Genomic DNA, 17,264 nt, shown 5'->3' on the forward strand with positions numbered 1-17,264 from the left:
CGCCCTCAGCGATGCTCCTCTGTGACTGGGCCATGCTCTGGAGCGCCTGAGCAATGTCCACCTTCTGACGCCATTGCTCAACATTTAAATTTGAAAGAGATGCTAGAAACACAGGAGGGCCCACAAAATAATGCAGCATCATGGACATTTTCTGGTGGGGAAATTGAACTGGAGAGAATTCGGTTGCAGTTCGAGCAAGAAAGGGAATTTTAAAAAATAGAAAAGGGCCGTGTAGCCTCCATTTAATCCCTGAGCTACCACTAAATTGAGGTTGGCTCAGGGATAATAGGTGTCAATTGACTCATGAATGAGCCTAACTGATCTCCTGTCAGGTGTCAGTCCTTTCACTCTCCAATTTAATCGGGGGTGGGGGGGGGGGAATTCCCGCCACCAGGAACCTCTCCCATAATTGAGTGGGTCTGGCCACCATAGTTCCCACCACGATGAACTGGGCTATTTTCTAAAAATGAGAGGTTGAATTTATTATTGAGACAAAAAAAAAGTACATATCACCCAGCACTCCAATACTAGCATTCAAACTTTGTGCTCATACCTAGTTTCAGTCTGTCTCGAGGAAATTCCCATTTATTATCATCATAGGGAAGGCGTTCACATTGCTCATCGAGTGGTACTTCGTCAGGGTCCATTATGATTGACAGGTAGTCGGTTTTTATTTCTGCTGACCTAGGCTACAAAACCAAAACATGAGAAAACACGTTCGTGCAGGGTGGACCTTTACATTTGTCCTGCAGAATTTTAGTCTTCATGCCAATACTCATCATCTTAATGGTTAGTAGTTGGAAAGGAAAACATTGTATCATTAAGCATTTCGGCTGAAGTAACCTTCAGGGTTCACCAGTCTACAACAAAACCACCAGTGTGATCCATTCAAAACTAAATGGCATCTTTCACTGGACTAATTAGCAGTAAGTTATGTACCCTGTCAAACTGTCTTGATTAAACAGCAGGCAGGGATAAAATAATCATGCAGTGTTAGGGTTTATTTAACAAGAACAATTATATATATATAAATTTATATGGAAGCAAAATTGAAAGGGTTTTCAGCAAGAAAAGCAGCCAGAACTCTACAAGATATTTGCTTTAAAAATTATATCAGTCAAATCTACAGACAATTCTCAATGCACAACAGCAAGTATTTAACGCATAGTTATTTTTAGATTATGTTTCAAAAACTAATTTAATATGAATGAATTTAAGAAACTGTTCCCAATGGACACTGAACAGATCCTGAAGATGTCTTCCTATTAAAAAACTGAAGATTTTTCACATGTTTAGTGCATAGAATATCTACTCAACAGCGATCTATTCATAATTTTCATCAAACCAAGGTTGAGGACGCTCAGGACCACCCTTCCTCACTGTATATAACTCTGCAGCCATCTTTGGTGGTTCTGTCCGGTGGGACAGGACATACCAGAAATGTTGAGGGTGGTGTCTGGGACATTTTCTGTGATTCCGTGAGTATGAGTATGTCATGTTGTTGCTTGACTATTTTGTGGGGCAACTCTCCCAATTTTGGCACAAGCCCCCAGATGCTCGTAAAGAGGACCTTGCCATTGACCTTTCCAGGTGCCTATGTCGATGCCAGATGGTCCGTCCAGTTTCATTCTCTTTTGACTTTGTAACAGTTTAGTATATCTCAGCAGTTTGCTCAGCCATTTCAGAATCAACCACATTGCTGTGAGCCACATGTAGGCTAGACCAGGTAAGGACTGTGGACATCCTTTGCTGAGGGACGCTAGTGACATTAGTTTTTTTCAGACAATCTACAATAATTTCTTGTTCATCATTACTGAGACCAGCTTTAATTTATTAATTTGTTGAATTTAAATTCAACCAGCTTCCATGATGTGACTTGAACCCTTGAACCATTATAGTATTTCTACCAAGCTGGAGGCTGTGAGGGGGAGAAGGTGGTCCTCTTACCCAGAGGATGACAGGAGGCCGATAGCTAATTGTGCAGCAGGGACACCTTTCCATCCAGCATCATCTCTTTGTCACGGTTGAATACAACTCAGTAGTTGCTCGGCCACTTCAGAGGGCATTTAACAGTCAACCACATCGTTGTGGGTCTGGAGTCCCATGAAGGCCAGATCAGGTGGGGACAGCTGATTTCCTTCCCTCCAGGACATGTGTCAACATCAATCAATGAGAGCTGACATGGTCCAACTATTGACACTAGCTTTCAATTCCAAATTTATTAACTGAATTCAAATTCCACCAGCATGAGTCTGGGACTTTTCACTACCAGGCCCCTGTCTCCCAATGAACCAGTTAGGTTTTTAGGACAATCGACAATGGTTTCATGGTCATCATGAGACTTTTAAATCCAAATGTTTTATTGAATTTAAATTCCACCATCTGGTGTGATGGGATTCAAACTCAGGTCCCCAGAGGATTACAATGGGGCTCTGGATTAATAGTCCTATGACCCACCTCAGCTTCCTTCCATCATCAGAAATGGGGATGTTCTCAGATGATTGCACAATGTTCAGTACCATTTGTGACTCTTTAGATACTGAAACAGTTCATGTCCAAATGCAGCAAGACCTGGACAACATCCAGGCTTGGACTGACAAGTGGCAAATAACATTCGCGCCACACAAGTGTCAGGCAATGACCATCCCCAACAAGAGAGGATCTAAACATTACCCCTTGACATTGAATGGCATTATCATCACTGAATTATCAACATCCTCGGAATTCTCATTGACCAGAAACTTAACTGGACTAGCCAGATGAATAATGTGACCTACAGAGCATGTCAATGGCTAGGAATCCTGCGGCGAGTAATTCACCTCCTGAATCCCCAAAGCCTGTCCACCACCTACAAGGCACAAGACAGGAGTGCAGTGGATTTCTCTCCACTTGCCTGGATGAGTGCAGCTCCAACAACACTCAAAAAGTTCAAAACCATCCAGGACAAAGCAACCCGCTTGATTGTTGCCCCTTCAACAAACATTCAGCCCCTCCATGACCGATAAACAGTGGCAGCCATGTGTACCATCTACAAGGTGGTATGAACTCACTAAGGATCCTTAGGCAGCACCTTCCAAACCCATGACCACTACCATCTCAAGGACAAAAGCCGCAGATACCTGGGAACACCACCACCTGGAGGTTCCCCTCCAAGTCATTCATCATCCTGACTGAGAAATATATCGCCGTTCTTTCACTGTTACTGGGTCAAGATCCTGGAACCCCCTCCCTAATAGCACAGTGGGTGTACCTACATCACAGTGACTGCATCAGCTCAAGAAGGCAGCTCACCACCATCTTCTGGAGGGCAACTAGGGATGGCAATAAATGCTGGTCTAGCCAGCAATGCCCACATCCCGTAAAATTAACTTTTAAAAAATGTTTTCCACCTCCAATTCCTCCTCCTCTCTTATTTCCTGCTCACCCCCCAATGCTCTGGACCTCACAGTGCTTAAGGTCCATATCTCTCTTGAGCACCATGTTATGGAAAGCACAGCCAACCACCATGAGCAAGATCCTATGGAAGGGCATCACCCAAGACAATGGAATCACACCTTCAGAAGCCCAATGGCATGCTCAATGGTTGTCCTACTGAACAGGTGGAGTTGGTTGTATCACCTTAGTGCCTCTCTCTTGGGTTTTCATAGATGGGTCAGTAACCATCTCTTCCCCTAGGATCCATCCAAGCACTTTGGTGGTTGGAATAAAGATTTGGACTGTCAGACGGTGAAGGGGTCATGGTAGCTGCCAGGGACCTGAGTGTACAAATGGATGAAGCTCTTGCGGTTCTACACTTGCTGGATATTGAGGGAATGGAGGTCTTTCTGTTGAAGGATCTCACTGGCTCGTCACTCAGGGACTTGATAGCCACAGGGGTATAATTGATGATGCCCTGCAACTGGTGGAGTCCAGCTAGATGGAGGCAAAACCCATTGCCCCTGGCATCAGGGATAGATGTAGTGGTGTGCAGCTGTTTTTGAGATGTCACTAGGGTCCGCAATAAATCCTTGGAAGGAGCCAGAATGAAGAAATTCAAGGCCACATTGACTTTGATAGCTATTGGCAGGGCATAGCAATTACTGCTGCAAAGTTTGAGGTCTTTGCGAGGAGGACACTATTTTTCTGGAGAGTTGCCATCACCTGGCACTGGTTTTTGATCACCATCAGGTAACTCCATCTTTGGCGGTCAATTCTGTGTTGCAGGTTTGACATCTGTTGCCTTTCTGCCCTTCTTTTCTCTCCCATACCCTCCTGAGCCATGAGATTTTGCTCCTCATCGCCTTGAAATACAAAATCAGACAGTTGTGCCCCCATTGCAAGCTTTGGCCAATCCTTCTAGGTCTTGCTGTCCTTGAAAGTCTTGCCCCTGCGTTTTGGCCCACTTTCCACTCTCCCTTCCACCTTTTTGCCAAGGGCATTCCCTTACCAACCACCCAGTTCCCATTTTGTCCCCTGAACCTCGAATGGAGCCAAGGTTATTCACTGTGGCAGCCAGGCCTCGATCCCCACACTTTACCCGCCTGATCAGTTTTTAGTGGCATTGGTAAGCTGTCCAGTACTTCAGGCACCGACAAGCTCTAAACCGGCTTTTTAACATCTTTAATTGGACACAAAGGAAGACAGTGGGACTCCTGTCCTGCCAAAACCCTGCACAAGTGATCCCTGGAAAATGACACACTGCCCAGCCTTAGTATTTTTGCAACCTTCCCTGCCACCCCTCCCCCCTACTTCGGGTCAGGCCTATGAGGGTAACTTTTCTTGGGTGTACCTCTGCTCATCTATCATAGGGTTACCAACTGTGATTAAATGTTTTCCTGAAGGTTTCATCAGAGGTTTTGCCCCCACACTCCAGCCATTAGTCAGCCAACACATCCATCCTATTGATACGTCAGTAGGAAAGCAGAAAGACTCATCACCCATTACATGATGCTGACTGTCAGCCATAAAGCCGTTCTCCCATTTTCAATATTTTTATATCTGATAAAGGGGAAATGTTCAAGAAAAACTTCAGAAAAAAGACACTTTTTTTAATGTCCCGATGCTTTTAATGACCCCAGGACTGCACACAGCGGGGTCTAGGAAATTGATCTTCAATTCCTGGAGACTCCAGGTCAATCCTGGAAGGTCAGCAACCCTAAACCTTGGTGGAACAACCACAGAACCTCAGAAAAACTCAGCCTTCAACATCACTATTCCTATGCAACTGAGCTCCAAACTCCGTGGCCTGGGCCTGGGCTCCTCCCTTTGCAACTGGATCCTGAACTTCCTAACCCACAGGCCACAATCAGTAAGGATAGTAGGCAACAACACCTCCTCCACGATCATCCTCAACACCGGTGCCCCACAAGGCTGTGTCCTCAGCCCCCTACTATACTCCTTATACACCTGTGACTGTGTGGCAAAATTCCCCTCCAACGCGATTTTCAAATTTGCTGATGACACCACGGTAGTGGGTCGGATTTCAAACAATGACGAGACAGAGTACAGGAATGAGATGGAGAATCTGGTGAACCGGTGCAACGACAATAATCTCTCCTTCAAGATCAACAAAATGAAGGAGATTGTCATCGACTTCAGGAAGCGTAGAGCAGAACATGCCTTTTCATTTGGAGTCAGCTGTAAGTTAATAACTGACCCCAGGATCTCAACTTCAAAAATAATTTTTCACCCACCACTTCTCTTTCAAAATCTGAAACTTCTCTCATTTGCCAGTATTTTTCTGCATTTAACACACATGGGCTTTGCATCCTTATTTGCAATGGCACAATTGACAAAACCATACCTCAAGAAATCATCTTTATACTGCTTTGTTCCCAAGCAAGTTTCTTCTTTGTAGGCTGTTAAACAGAGGCCCTGGAGCTCTGTACAGAGCTAACACTAGCACTGTTCTGTCCTGCCCTGGACTCTCCTGGGCAGCTCTCTCCAGCAGATTCAGATGTGAGATCCAGGCCAGTAGGTACCACTGCCTATTTGTATCTCCAGCCGTCTATTTCTTGTAAGAAAATGATCCAGCTTCACTGTCCTGTTGCCTTGCTTGCTGGCAGTTAGAAAATGGAATAAACTCTCCTCCATGATTTGGTACCTAGAGCCCATACAGGGCGCTTCACTTCAAGCGTGACCTGCTCACTGCTGCTGTTTCTGGCCAGAGGACTGCACACAGCCTTACAGATAGTTACATAGAACATACAGTGCAGAAGGAGGCCATTCGGCCCATCGAGTCTGCACCGACCCACCTAAGCCCCCACATCCACCCTATCCCCGTAACCCAATAACCCCTCCTAACCTTTTTGGTCACTAAGGGCAATTTATCATGGCCAATCCACCTAACCTGCCTGTCTTTGGACTGTGGGAGGAAACTGGAGCAGCCGGAGGAAACCCACGCAGACACGGGGAGAACGTGCTGACTCCGCACAGAATGTGACCCAGCGGGGAATCGAACCTGGGACCCTAGCGCTGTGAAGCCACAGTGCTATCCAATTGTGCTACCGTGCTGTCCAAAACAGGCGCAATAAGGTCCCTCTTGTTCCCTTCTCATTTAAATGGCGGCTATAGAAATGGCGGTAGTTGCCGTTGGGTGCTTCTCCCGTGATCAGGATCACCACGGGAAAGCCACCACTGATCGCTCCATTACCCTCCTGACATCCACCCACGACTCACCCATGGTTCTCAACCCACTCTTTGAAAACCCCTGCTCTAGAATTCCATGATCATCAGAGGGACCTTATTGCACCAATTTCATTTCTTCTCTTGACGCAACAACAGTATTAGTATTCCAGCTGATGTCCATCCCTACCTCCCCTGAAAGAAACCCACCTAAATTCTATCCAGTCTCTCCTTTCTTTCCAAGGTCCTGGCATAGGTTATAAAAACAGAAAATGCTGGAAGTACTCAGCATGTTAGGCAGCATCTGTGAAGCAAGAAACAGATTGAGTATTTCTGATAAAAGGTCACGGCCTGAACAGTAACTCTGTTTCCCTCTTCACAGATGTGGCCTGACCTTTTCTGCTTTTATTTCAGATTCCAGCAATGGCAGTATTTTTCTTCCGAAATATGTTGTTGCTTTTCAGCCATGGTCCTACCTCTTTCTCTCCATTTGTTTGAGTTGTCTCTTGTCTCACCTCCACCCTCATCAACAATATTTAAACCGCAATATTCAAAGTCACAAACAACATATTTTATGACTGCGGGCATGGCTCTCTCTGTCATCCTGCTCAGCCTCTTCTACCACCTTCAATATCATTTCATCCTCCTCCAACAATTGTCTTCTACACTTTTCTCTCCTCGCTGCTTTTATTTAACCCATCCAAGTTTCTGCTTAAATAAAAGCAAATTACTGCAGATGCTGGAATCTGAAACCCCCCCCAGAAAATATTGGACAATATCGTTTTTTCAGTTTCTGCTTTCATAGTCATCACGATTGGAACCAGAGTGTATCCAGGACGCCCTTCTCTTCACTATTCCTTGGTGAATTATCTAGAAGTCTTGTCATTTTCCACATGTATGCTGATGAAACCCAGCTCACCCTTTGCTGCTTCCTCCATTGTCCCATATTGCTTATCTGATATCAAGCTCTGGATCAGCCACGATCTCCTCCAGCTGAATGCTGGCAAGCCCAAGGCCATTCAAGTTGACCAGCCCACTCCAATCTTTGGCTAGCTACCAATTAAAGCTCAGTCCTATTCAAACTGAGCTCAGCTTCTCATATCTGCTCCATTACCAAAACTCTTCACAATCATGGCAACGGGCTCCTTGAGCCTCTTTCACCCTGATTAGTACCTGAAATCCCTTTATCCACTTTGGTTCCATACCTGTTAATACCCTTACTTAGCTAAAATCTTTCCCAGTTTTGGAATCTTCAATTGACTTCTTTGTTGAAGGGGGATGGTGTTGGAGATTCAAATGCCTGCTACCCTATAATGGGAAATGGGGATTCCCTTTGCAGGAATACTTTGTTTCCCATTGGTGCAGCTCTCCCTAACTCCATTATATAGAGTATGTTGGGCTCTTTAGCCTTGATTATAAACCATTCAGGGAGAAGGTACTCTGAAGATTGCAAACTCTAAGAAAGGCAATGGGAAATCATCTCAGTTCCTCCTTCTGAGTAAGTGACTCAAAGATCTTATAAAGTGTGAGGTGTGAGCCAGGAGAGATTTTCTGTTGTTAAAACATCCTTCAATCCGATCAGCGAATGTCTCTTTATTTTTAAAGATATACAATACGTAAGAGGTTAGGGCCTCATTACTATAATAATCTTTAGGTACTGAGGCATCCTTGAGAAAACCTTACACCACTGCGTGACATGATGGTGAGATTAATGCTGTTTTGTATTAAGGTGCTGTCGCTTGTGGTTATCCTGGCTTTGGCAGGAGCACTGTAATATAAATGAAACAACACTAGTACCTCTGATGTAACGGAGTATCATCTCCAGAGGTGTTTTCCGGTGATACTGTGCTTCACAGCAAAGATTAAATATTGCAATTGGAATCGTTATGTAGCCATGAAGTTTTCAAAGCACGGAAATCTCCAACACATTTGGCATAGCTTTCAGATGTAAACTGGCTGTTACTGTACCCTGAGGTATAATGTCAAGAATGTTTAATGTCAAGAAGAGTGGTCTTGAAACAAAACCAGAATGTGCTGGGAAGCACTCAGTAGATCAAAAAGCATCTGTGGGCAAAAGAACAAACATTAATGTTTCAGAGTGGCTGGGACTTACCTTTTTGAGTTTACGAATGAAGAGAGTCAGAAGTAGCCAGAAGAGTGCAGCAGCTACACACGTACATGTCAGTGTTATCAGCTCCAGGTTTGAATTCTCTGTTGGTCCTGGAAACACACAGTGAACATTAGAAAAAAATACGGAACTCTTTTCTTTTAAAATCTTTAAAAGCTTCATATTGCACATCCAATTCTTTTGGAAAACACAAATGCTTTTCTTTGGTTTTATTCTCCTTTTTATGTATTTTATCTGATAAAATGTATGCTAAACTTTTGACTTTTTAAATTTAATTATCCCGTATTTGTCTTCCATGATAAACACATACTTGCAGGATGGAATCCTGTGCCCAACCAGTGGCGGGCATGGTTAATCACACAGGAGGGTGGCGGTTGTGAAACTCACCCTTTCCCACCTCCACTCCAGTTAAGTCTGCTGCAAGAAAGCCCATGGACAGCCTTCCTGCCCCATCACCAATTGAGGCCGTTAAGTGGACAATTACTTTCCACCTAGGGTATTGCCCTGCTGCCGCCGATATTAACCCAGCAATGGGCAGGGGGCTCACTTTGCAAAGAGCATAACAAGCAAACATGTGCAGGGTTGCTTGCAGGCACTGGAGTCAGTGGGGGGAGGTGTCCACCACACAAAGGCCTGAAAGAGGGACCAGCAGAAAGGGGTCGTCCACTGAAAGCCATTCCACTACATTTGCTGCCAGCTTCCTTCGCCTTCAAAACATCCAGCCGCACCACTCCTCCCCCCCCCCCTCCTCCCAGCCACAAGCCACTCCCCCAGCCCCCACTCCCTGCCCCCCACCACCACTGACCTCTGGCCTGGGATTCAGTGATGACCCTAGGCCCAGTGGATGTCATACTGGCAGCAGCCTTGCCTGTCTAGTGGTGCTGGTGTTCAGTTGAGCTGCAGCCACTGCTTGGCAGCTAGCCCTGGCAAATTCGCTCCTGCTGTCACTTTCACAGGGAAGGGCCAATACAACTTAAGAGCCCTCGGGCACTTAACTAGCCAGCATTGGACCTTGCATGAATTCAAGTCTTAGGTGTAACAGAAATACTACTCCCAAGAGCTGCCGGTCATTCAGAGGCCGGCAGGTCATTCAGAGACCAGCAGTGCCATTGGGAGCAGTGGCCACCTGCCTGTAATGTTTCAAAGCCAAGCCAGGAGGTTGCCACTGGATCTCTGCACACAGGTGAGAGGGACAGGTTGGGGTCCCAAGTATAGGGTTGCCAGAGAGGTGAGGGAGAGCGGTGGCTATTAGTGGTCTCTCCCCCTTTCCTCAATTGGGCCTGACATTGAGGGTCCCACTCTCTGATACTACTGGAAAACCCAGCTGGCTGGTCCTTGGGAGGCACAGGAGTGTCACTCGAGCCCCATTAAATCTCTGAACCAACATTAAATTTCAATGGGCTCAGGGATAATTGTTCTCCTTACCAGCCTGATGGACATCACACTGTTGCCAGTTGGGATTCCACATCGGTACCTTCCCACCCCCAACTTAATTGTGGACAATTTCCCCAACGTTGGAAATCGAATGTGGGTACTTCAGCTCAATTCTCACGCACCTGTCCCCTCCCCTCCCTCCCCACGCCCGCTACCATGTCCAACCTGTTACCCATAAGCGTTACCCATAAAGTAATTACCACACAGTAATAGGCTATTTGCCCAATTAAGTCCATGTCAGCTGTCTTTCTATTATTTTCTTGCTCAGATGTTTACCTTGCTTCCTATTAAGCAGAGAGGCAATTGAAGTCCTATTCTATTCAACATCTCCCCCAAACTAGATGCATCTGGTCTCTGCTTAGTTCCTCGAAATAGTTGCACATCACAGAGTCGAGCTTTATTGTACAAGGAAGAGGAAGGTGTAGTGTGGAGAGGAGTGGTGTCACACCGCAAAGATCCAGCTTCTCCCTGCGCTACCTCACAAGTTTATCCGAGTATAAAATGCATTGTAACCTTGCCATTGAGCTTGGTTTTGGGATGAGGTGGAGAGAATTTGACAGTGAACTGTCAACACTCACTATCATTACCATTCTGAAATTGGCGGCATCTTCAGGAAGTCGAGTATGTGCAGATTGGCTTGGAAACCCTGTGCTGACTGGTTAGGATGGAATACAGATTCAATCATGGCTTTCAAAAGAAAATACCCAACGAGAAAAAGAATATAGAGAGCTAGGGAGAAGTGGCAAGGGAGTGGGACTAGCTGAATGGCTCTTTCAGAGGGCCAGCATGAACATTACAGGCTGAACTGCCTCTGTTACATACAAAAAGGCAAGGCGAATTGAATTCATAGAATCATAGAATCCCAACTGTGTAGAAGAAAACCATTCCGCCCATTGAGTCTGCACCGACTCTCCAAAAGTGCACCCTACCTACACCCACTCCCTGGCCCTAGCCCCGTAACCCCACATAACCTGCACATCTTTGAACACTAATTTAGCATGGCAAATCCACCTAATCTTCATATCATACCACAGACACGGGGAGAATCTGAAAATTCCACACAGTCACCCAAGGCTGGAATAGAACCCGGGTCCCTGGCACTGTGAGGCAACAGTGCTAGCCTCTGTGCCACCATGCTGCCCAATTATTATTACTGCTCATCCCTTCTAAGGGGCTGGTTTAGCATACTGGGCTAAATCGCTGGCTTTTAAAGCAGACCAAGGCAGGCCAGCAGCACGGTTCAATTCCCGTACCAGCCTCCCCGAACAGGCGCCGGAATGTGGCGACTAGGAACTTTTCACAGTAACTTCATTTGAAGCCTACTTGTGACAATAAGCGATTTTCATTCATTTCATTTCATTCTGTCCATGACAGCGATAGTTCAATTTCTGATTTAATGTTCTTTATACCCTTGTTGAAATAGGCCTTGGTGCGTTTCCCAAACACAGTTTATGAGGTCCAACGTTAACAATAATCCCAAAGCAAATTCTTTAAGATGCAACAAAACTAGGATTTATTAACACGTTCAAGACCAGAGGGATGTATCGTGACAGAGTTTCACACTCATGAGCATACAAGGTAGATAGGCAGAGAAAGAAAGGGAAAGAAGTTTCAAATTGTGAGTTCCAAAAAAAAACAAAAAGGTATTTGCATTAATTCACTTGAGTGAAGTTCAGTCAGTCAATGTCCAATGAGGCTCTTTGAGGTGGCTTTGTCTGGCAGAATTCCTTTGTCTCAGTCATGTGATGGGATATTCAGGACAAGCCATTCAGCTAATTATGTACTTTAAGGACCTTTGTTAAATACCATTGTATTTTTGAACAGGTAACTATGCAACTATTAGCACAACATTTCAGATGAGGAGTCACAATAGCTCTTTGTGCAAAGCTGGCTGGTGTAGACATCTCGTCCACTAGTCATTTGTGTTGACTTGGCTGGAATGGTCATCCAATACTGGTCACATTCCAGGAGGCTGATGAGTCAGCCGTTGTACATTGGAATGGTTTGGAATCTGCTTGTAACCAGCGGTGGTCATTTTATCAGCCCAGCAATTGTCCATTGTTTAGAAAAGAATTTAAACAAGAGAACATGGAAGAGAAACAATTTTTAAAGATTTTTGTTTCTTCATACCTTCGCAGCATGGTATCTCTTTCTGTGCAATGACAATTCTGGTATTCTATGAACTTCCAGCCCCCTTGAGAAAATGGCTAACATTTAATTTGTTATTTTAATTATTTTTTTCTACCTGTCCCTTTTAGTACATGGACTGGCAAATCTTTCTTCCAAAGTAGATGACAACACACTTCCCAGCATTGATTTCCATCTGCCATCAATGTCCTTTTGCAGCCTTCTGTTCCACCTGCACTACGTACTTTACCACCAGCTTATGGTGTCACCAGCAAACTTGGAAATACTAATGCTGCTTCATCTTAAGTTATTGATAAAGTGAAAACTGAAGGTGCTGTCCAGATTCCTCGGGGGCACCAGTAGTTACATTGTGCCAATTGGCACAAGTCCCCATCATCCCGACTCTCTGCCTTCTACCTCCCAACCAAAATCCTACTCATGTCAAAAGAACTTGCTGCCAACTCATTGGATATTCCAATGAACTTGTTCTTAAAATATCAACACCAATTGAAAATTTGTCACCGCAGAGTGACTTCAAATATATAAGAACTCAAGTGGACACTGCAGCAGTGTCAGTCCCAAAACACTTCATTTAGAAGTTATACCATTTGGGTTGAAGAGTTCTAACTTGCAGTTACATTATAAAATGGCTTTAACATCCCTCATATATCTTCTGCAAGTTACCTCGAACAGTGATGTAAGCAGAAGTCTCCACAAAGCCTTTCCTGTTTGTGGCTTGGCACTGATATAAGCCTTCATCCTCTTCTTTGACTCTTTCAATAATTAACGTTTTGCTTCCTGGTCCCAGGGTAATACCTTTGTATGAAGTATGTGACAGAGAATTAGACTGATGTATTCCACGCAGCCTTATCTTGTTTATTGTTAGGTTCCATTTACTTAGATCTATAAGTTGAGCAGCTAGACAGCAATCTAATACTATGACATCCTGCATGATACAGATACACTGTTATAAAAACACTGCCTTTACGGGGAAAAAAGACAACTTCCTATTTAGTCTATTCTTAACGGTATTGCCCAAATCATACAGGAGTAAAAGATAGCATTAGATTTGGTTTGTTTTGCCTATATGTTGGTGCAATAATGAAGTGCAAAGTTAATCAAATTATCACAATGCTCATTTTGTCGAGACATTATAGGGTGTTAGAATAGAAAATAAAAAGAATTCAATCTTATTTGCAAAATAACCTCAGAAATTTATAATGTTAATATATCAGCTTCAGCAGAATACAGAATGTTATACACAGAAAGTTCAGGCTTTTAAATCTCTTTAAAAAACATATTGTAATCCCCCCCCCCCCCCCCCCCCAATTTATTGCACTTTCCCATCACCATTCTCTTCACATGTGAGAATGGGCCCTATGTGGCAGATCACTTTAATTGGTCGCCAGTGGTTGGAGGCACCCTGGTGTGGCTCTGATCGATTTCCTCCAGCCTGTGGGAAAGTATCAAACGGTTACTCAGATCCTTTTCCCTGACAGACAATACTATGAACTTGTCACATGGGAACTGTAGACCTAAATCCATCTGAGCCGTAGACATGAAACCACTTCCTAAATGGCACAGGCTTTTGAAATACTAATGCATTGTGCTATTTTGTCACCCCAAATATATTTTTTAAAAATCATGTTAAACACTAAACAGTAAACAAGCATAGTATGAGCATGGTGAGAAACAAAATGATCATTACGAAAGGTGTCTCTAGCAATAGTTTAAATCCTGGTGCTGCTGAAACTTCAGTACTGCCCTAGGATGCCAGTATTCTATATAAGTAAATTTCTAAATGACGGTAATGAAAGCCAAGCTTGCCACTTCAGTAATACCACTTCAATTTTGTGAAAATAATTGCAGGAACATTTTAAGAATGATATAGTTTAGAAATTGTTAATAATACCAGGCTACATTGATTTTGACTGGTTAACATCTCAAAGGAATATCATAAATATATTAAGCATTCACGCACTGGCCTCACCAATAGTAATTTCTAGGTTCACATTGTAAACATGTATATTTTCTGTAGGAGCCATACCTGGTTCCACAAGTAGTCTCTGGTTGTTTTTGTACCATATGATTTGGGGCATTGGTCTGCCCTCTGCCTGGCACTCCAAAGTAATCAAACTACTGATGTTCACCTCCTGGTTACTTAAGTTGTGCAGAAGGTATGGGGCTTCCTGAGCTGAAATCAAAGAAGTCATAGGTTTAGGTTAAAAAATAGTAGTTGGAGATCACCACACTAAGTAGGTTTGCTACAAAGTATTCTCTAGACTTCAGAGTGATACTTCTGATGGCAGGCTATTAAATCTTGCCTCCTGACTTTTTCAGATTACATATGGCAATGTATGCCATTTAGAACGCTTGATTTTCAGTGACCTGGCTAAAATGAGAATAAATGCAAGTCCTTCAATTAGATATATGTGAATATACCTTTAAAATCAATATTTGAATTATAGAATAGGTTCCAAAGCTTTCACAACTGAAAAAAATGAGTTCATAACGATAGGTACGCTCAATGTAATGGCTGCTGATGCTCCAATTTCCATTTATTACTCTCCATAAATAATAGAGAGAATTTCCACTTTGAAAATAGTCAAAATAATCTTTAAGCTGTCAAAGGTAACAGAAGATAATGAATGTGATGACAATAAGAGGGTTATTTATTCACTTAGACACAATACCAGAAGGTTGGTGCCAGCTGTGAAACTGCGCAAGGACATTAACTGGAAGGAACATTATAGTAACACAACAAGTGCAAGTTTAATAAGTTATCTGTGTGCATTAAGTTACTAAGTTTGTTTGGTTTAAGTAAAATAATCATGCTGGGAACATAATTACAGACTTGCCAATTCTTAGCAGAGAAACTTTCACAATTACCATCTTTAGTTTTCTCCTTAAATGAGTAAATTCTCTGTGAACCTGATATCAAGGGGGGAAATTCTATTGTTTTCTACCCTCCACAAAAGCTATTCCCATGTGAAAGATAAGTTCAGTTTCAGGGCATTGTGCCACTTTTTAAAGGAGGAAGTCCACTTAGAAGTTCACAAGCAGGAGAAACTGTTTGGATTTTGTCAGTCTGGTTCCACCTCTCTCAAATGAGTAGCTTTTCTTTATGGGATACGCTTTACTACGTGCTATTGAAAGCTTTCATTCACAACAATGTTCAAATCTATAAAAGTTTGTTTTTTTCCACCACGTTTTAAACACTGTGGTCCAGATGTGTCCAATAAAAAGATAACTGGGACGTGATTTCCAGCATGTAATAAAATTCATGCAGAGTTGAAGCCAGACCAACTAATTGCCAATCTGTCAATTAATCTTGCTTATTTTTAATTGATGCAAAATGGAATAACATACTAATCATCTTGTCATGAAGCCAGCTGGCATAGTGCAGTACTGCAGCACACACATCTGAGACAGCGCTTCAAATCCTCTTCTGCTGAAGACTGCAGGCATTGTTTCATTAATAAAACAAACACACACTAAAATATAGTGCTTCAGCCCTTTTTGAGAAGCAATCCTAACAGCGGATACAATGTGTACACTTGTTAATAAAATAATAAAGATTCACAAGCACAAAGTATGAAACAATACACAGAGGCCTATTGCTGGGAAGTCTGTTTTGCAATAAGCAAATCTGAAAGCTAGTATTGTATCCTAATCAGTATTCTTTATAAAACAGTTTAAGATAAAACTACAATCATTCCTGTTGAACATTTTTTGTGTTGTGTTTTTTAAAATCAATTTTCATAAGCAGTTGCTGAATGAGAGGAGTTACAATCAGCAGGGGGGCCAAATTAACAAATATAATAATAATAATCTTTATTATTGTCACAAGTATGTTTAAAGTAACACTGCAATGAAGTTACAGTGAAAATCCCCTAGTCGCCACACTCCGGCGGCTGTTCGGGTACACAGAGGGAGAATTCAGAATGTCCAATTCACCCAACAAGCATATCTTTCGGGACTTGTGGGAGGAAACCGGAGCATCCAGAGGAAACCCATGCAGACACGGGCAGAAAGTGCAGACTCCGCACAGACAGTGACCCAAGCCGGGAATCGAACTTTGGACCCTGGCGCTGTGAAGCAACAGTGCTACCATGCTGACCTTAATCAAGGCTTATCAAACATGATCAAGGATGAAACAATACTGTCTCTCCATACCACATTTCATTTTCCTCACATGGCCAGGAACAGTAACTCAATATTCGGATAAATAATTAGAGAGAAAAAAATGATTAAAAGTTAAATGATTAAAAGATTTTTCTTTTGTAATGACACATAACACTTAATTAATGAGTAAGTACACAATTTAAGATTGTGCCATCTTGTGAACGTACTGATAAAGTGAATTTTAAGAATTCTTCATTTGCTAAGAGCTTGCTGAAGCATATCATACAGGCGCATCATGCTATTGTCCATCAAAGTTTCTTCCTGGTTCATGTAATTTCCGTCAAGTACCTCTGTAATATTTTACTAAAGTTGTGTTACTTTTAGTTTTTTAGTTTGGGCTGAGCTTTCCAGATAATATATGGCACTGTTGGTTATTTCAGTCATGGTGTGTTTGAAGTTAAGAACCAGGTTTACTCACAAAACATAGCTCAACTTGGTTTGAAAATAGCCCCATAATATTATGTACCACTCAATTCAAGTAGAATAACCTTGTGCAGGTTTTGTACACATATCGTTTGAGACAGACAAGTTTACATTTTTGTTACTCCAGTTGTTTTAATGGAAAGTTTTCTTAGTATATCTTGTTATAATATGAGTAGTCCATTTGACCCCACCTGAGAGAACTTGGTGCACTATGGAGTCTATGGAAAGTGAGCAATGACCAAAAATAAAATCGCTAAATAAAAAGTTAAATATTCAACGACACTGTCGCAGCTCTTATGCTTGCCCCACAGGGGTAACACTGCTTTTGCAGATTGATGTGTTAATAATAATAATCATAATAATC

At 42.9% G+C, this 17,264-nt stretch overlaps 1 protein-coding gene across 2 annotated transcripts in view; it reads right to left on the reverse strand.

Moving 5' to 3' along the window:
• Positions 1 to 17,264, reverse strand: part of flt1 (fms related receptor tyrosine kinase 1) — a 315,859-nt gene that overhangs the window by 115,223 nt on the left and 183,372 nt on the right. For both annotated transcript variants that reach the window (XM_072476946.1, XM_072476945.1), the window contains exons 14-17: positions 14,340 to 14,486; positions 12,977 to 13,108; positions 8,717 to 8,823; positions 554 to 689 (exon numbers count right to left, since the gene is read on the reverse strand). In XM_072476946.1, the coding sequence (XP_072333047.1) occupies positions 554 to 689; positions 8,717 to 8,823; positions 12,977 to 13,108; positions 14,340 to 14,486 (522 nt within the window). The remainder of the gene's footprint in view (positions 1 to 553; positions 690 to 8,716; positions 8,824 to 12,976; positions 13,109 to 14,339; positions 14,487 to 17,264) is intronic.

The sequence above is a fragment of the Scyliorhinus torazame genome, chromosome 15 (genome assembly GCF_047496885.1).
Source record: "Scyliorhinus torazame isolate Kashiwa2021f chromosome 15, sScyTor2.1, whole genome shotgun sequence".
Lineage (NCBI taxonomy): Eukaryota > Metazoa > Chordata > Chondrichthyes > Carcharhiniformes > Scyliorhinidae > Scyliorhinus > Scyliorhinus torazame.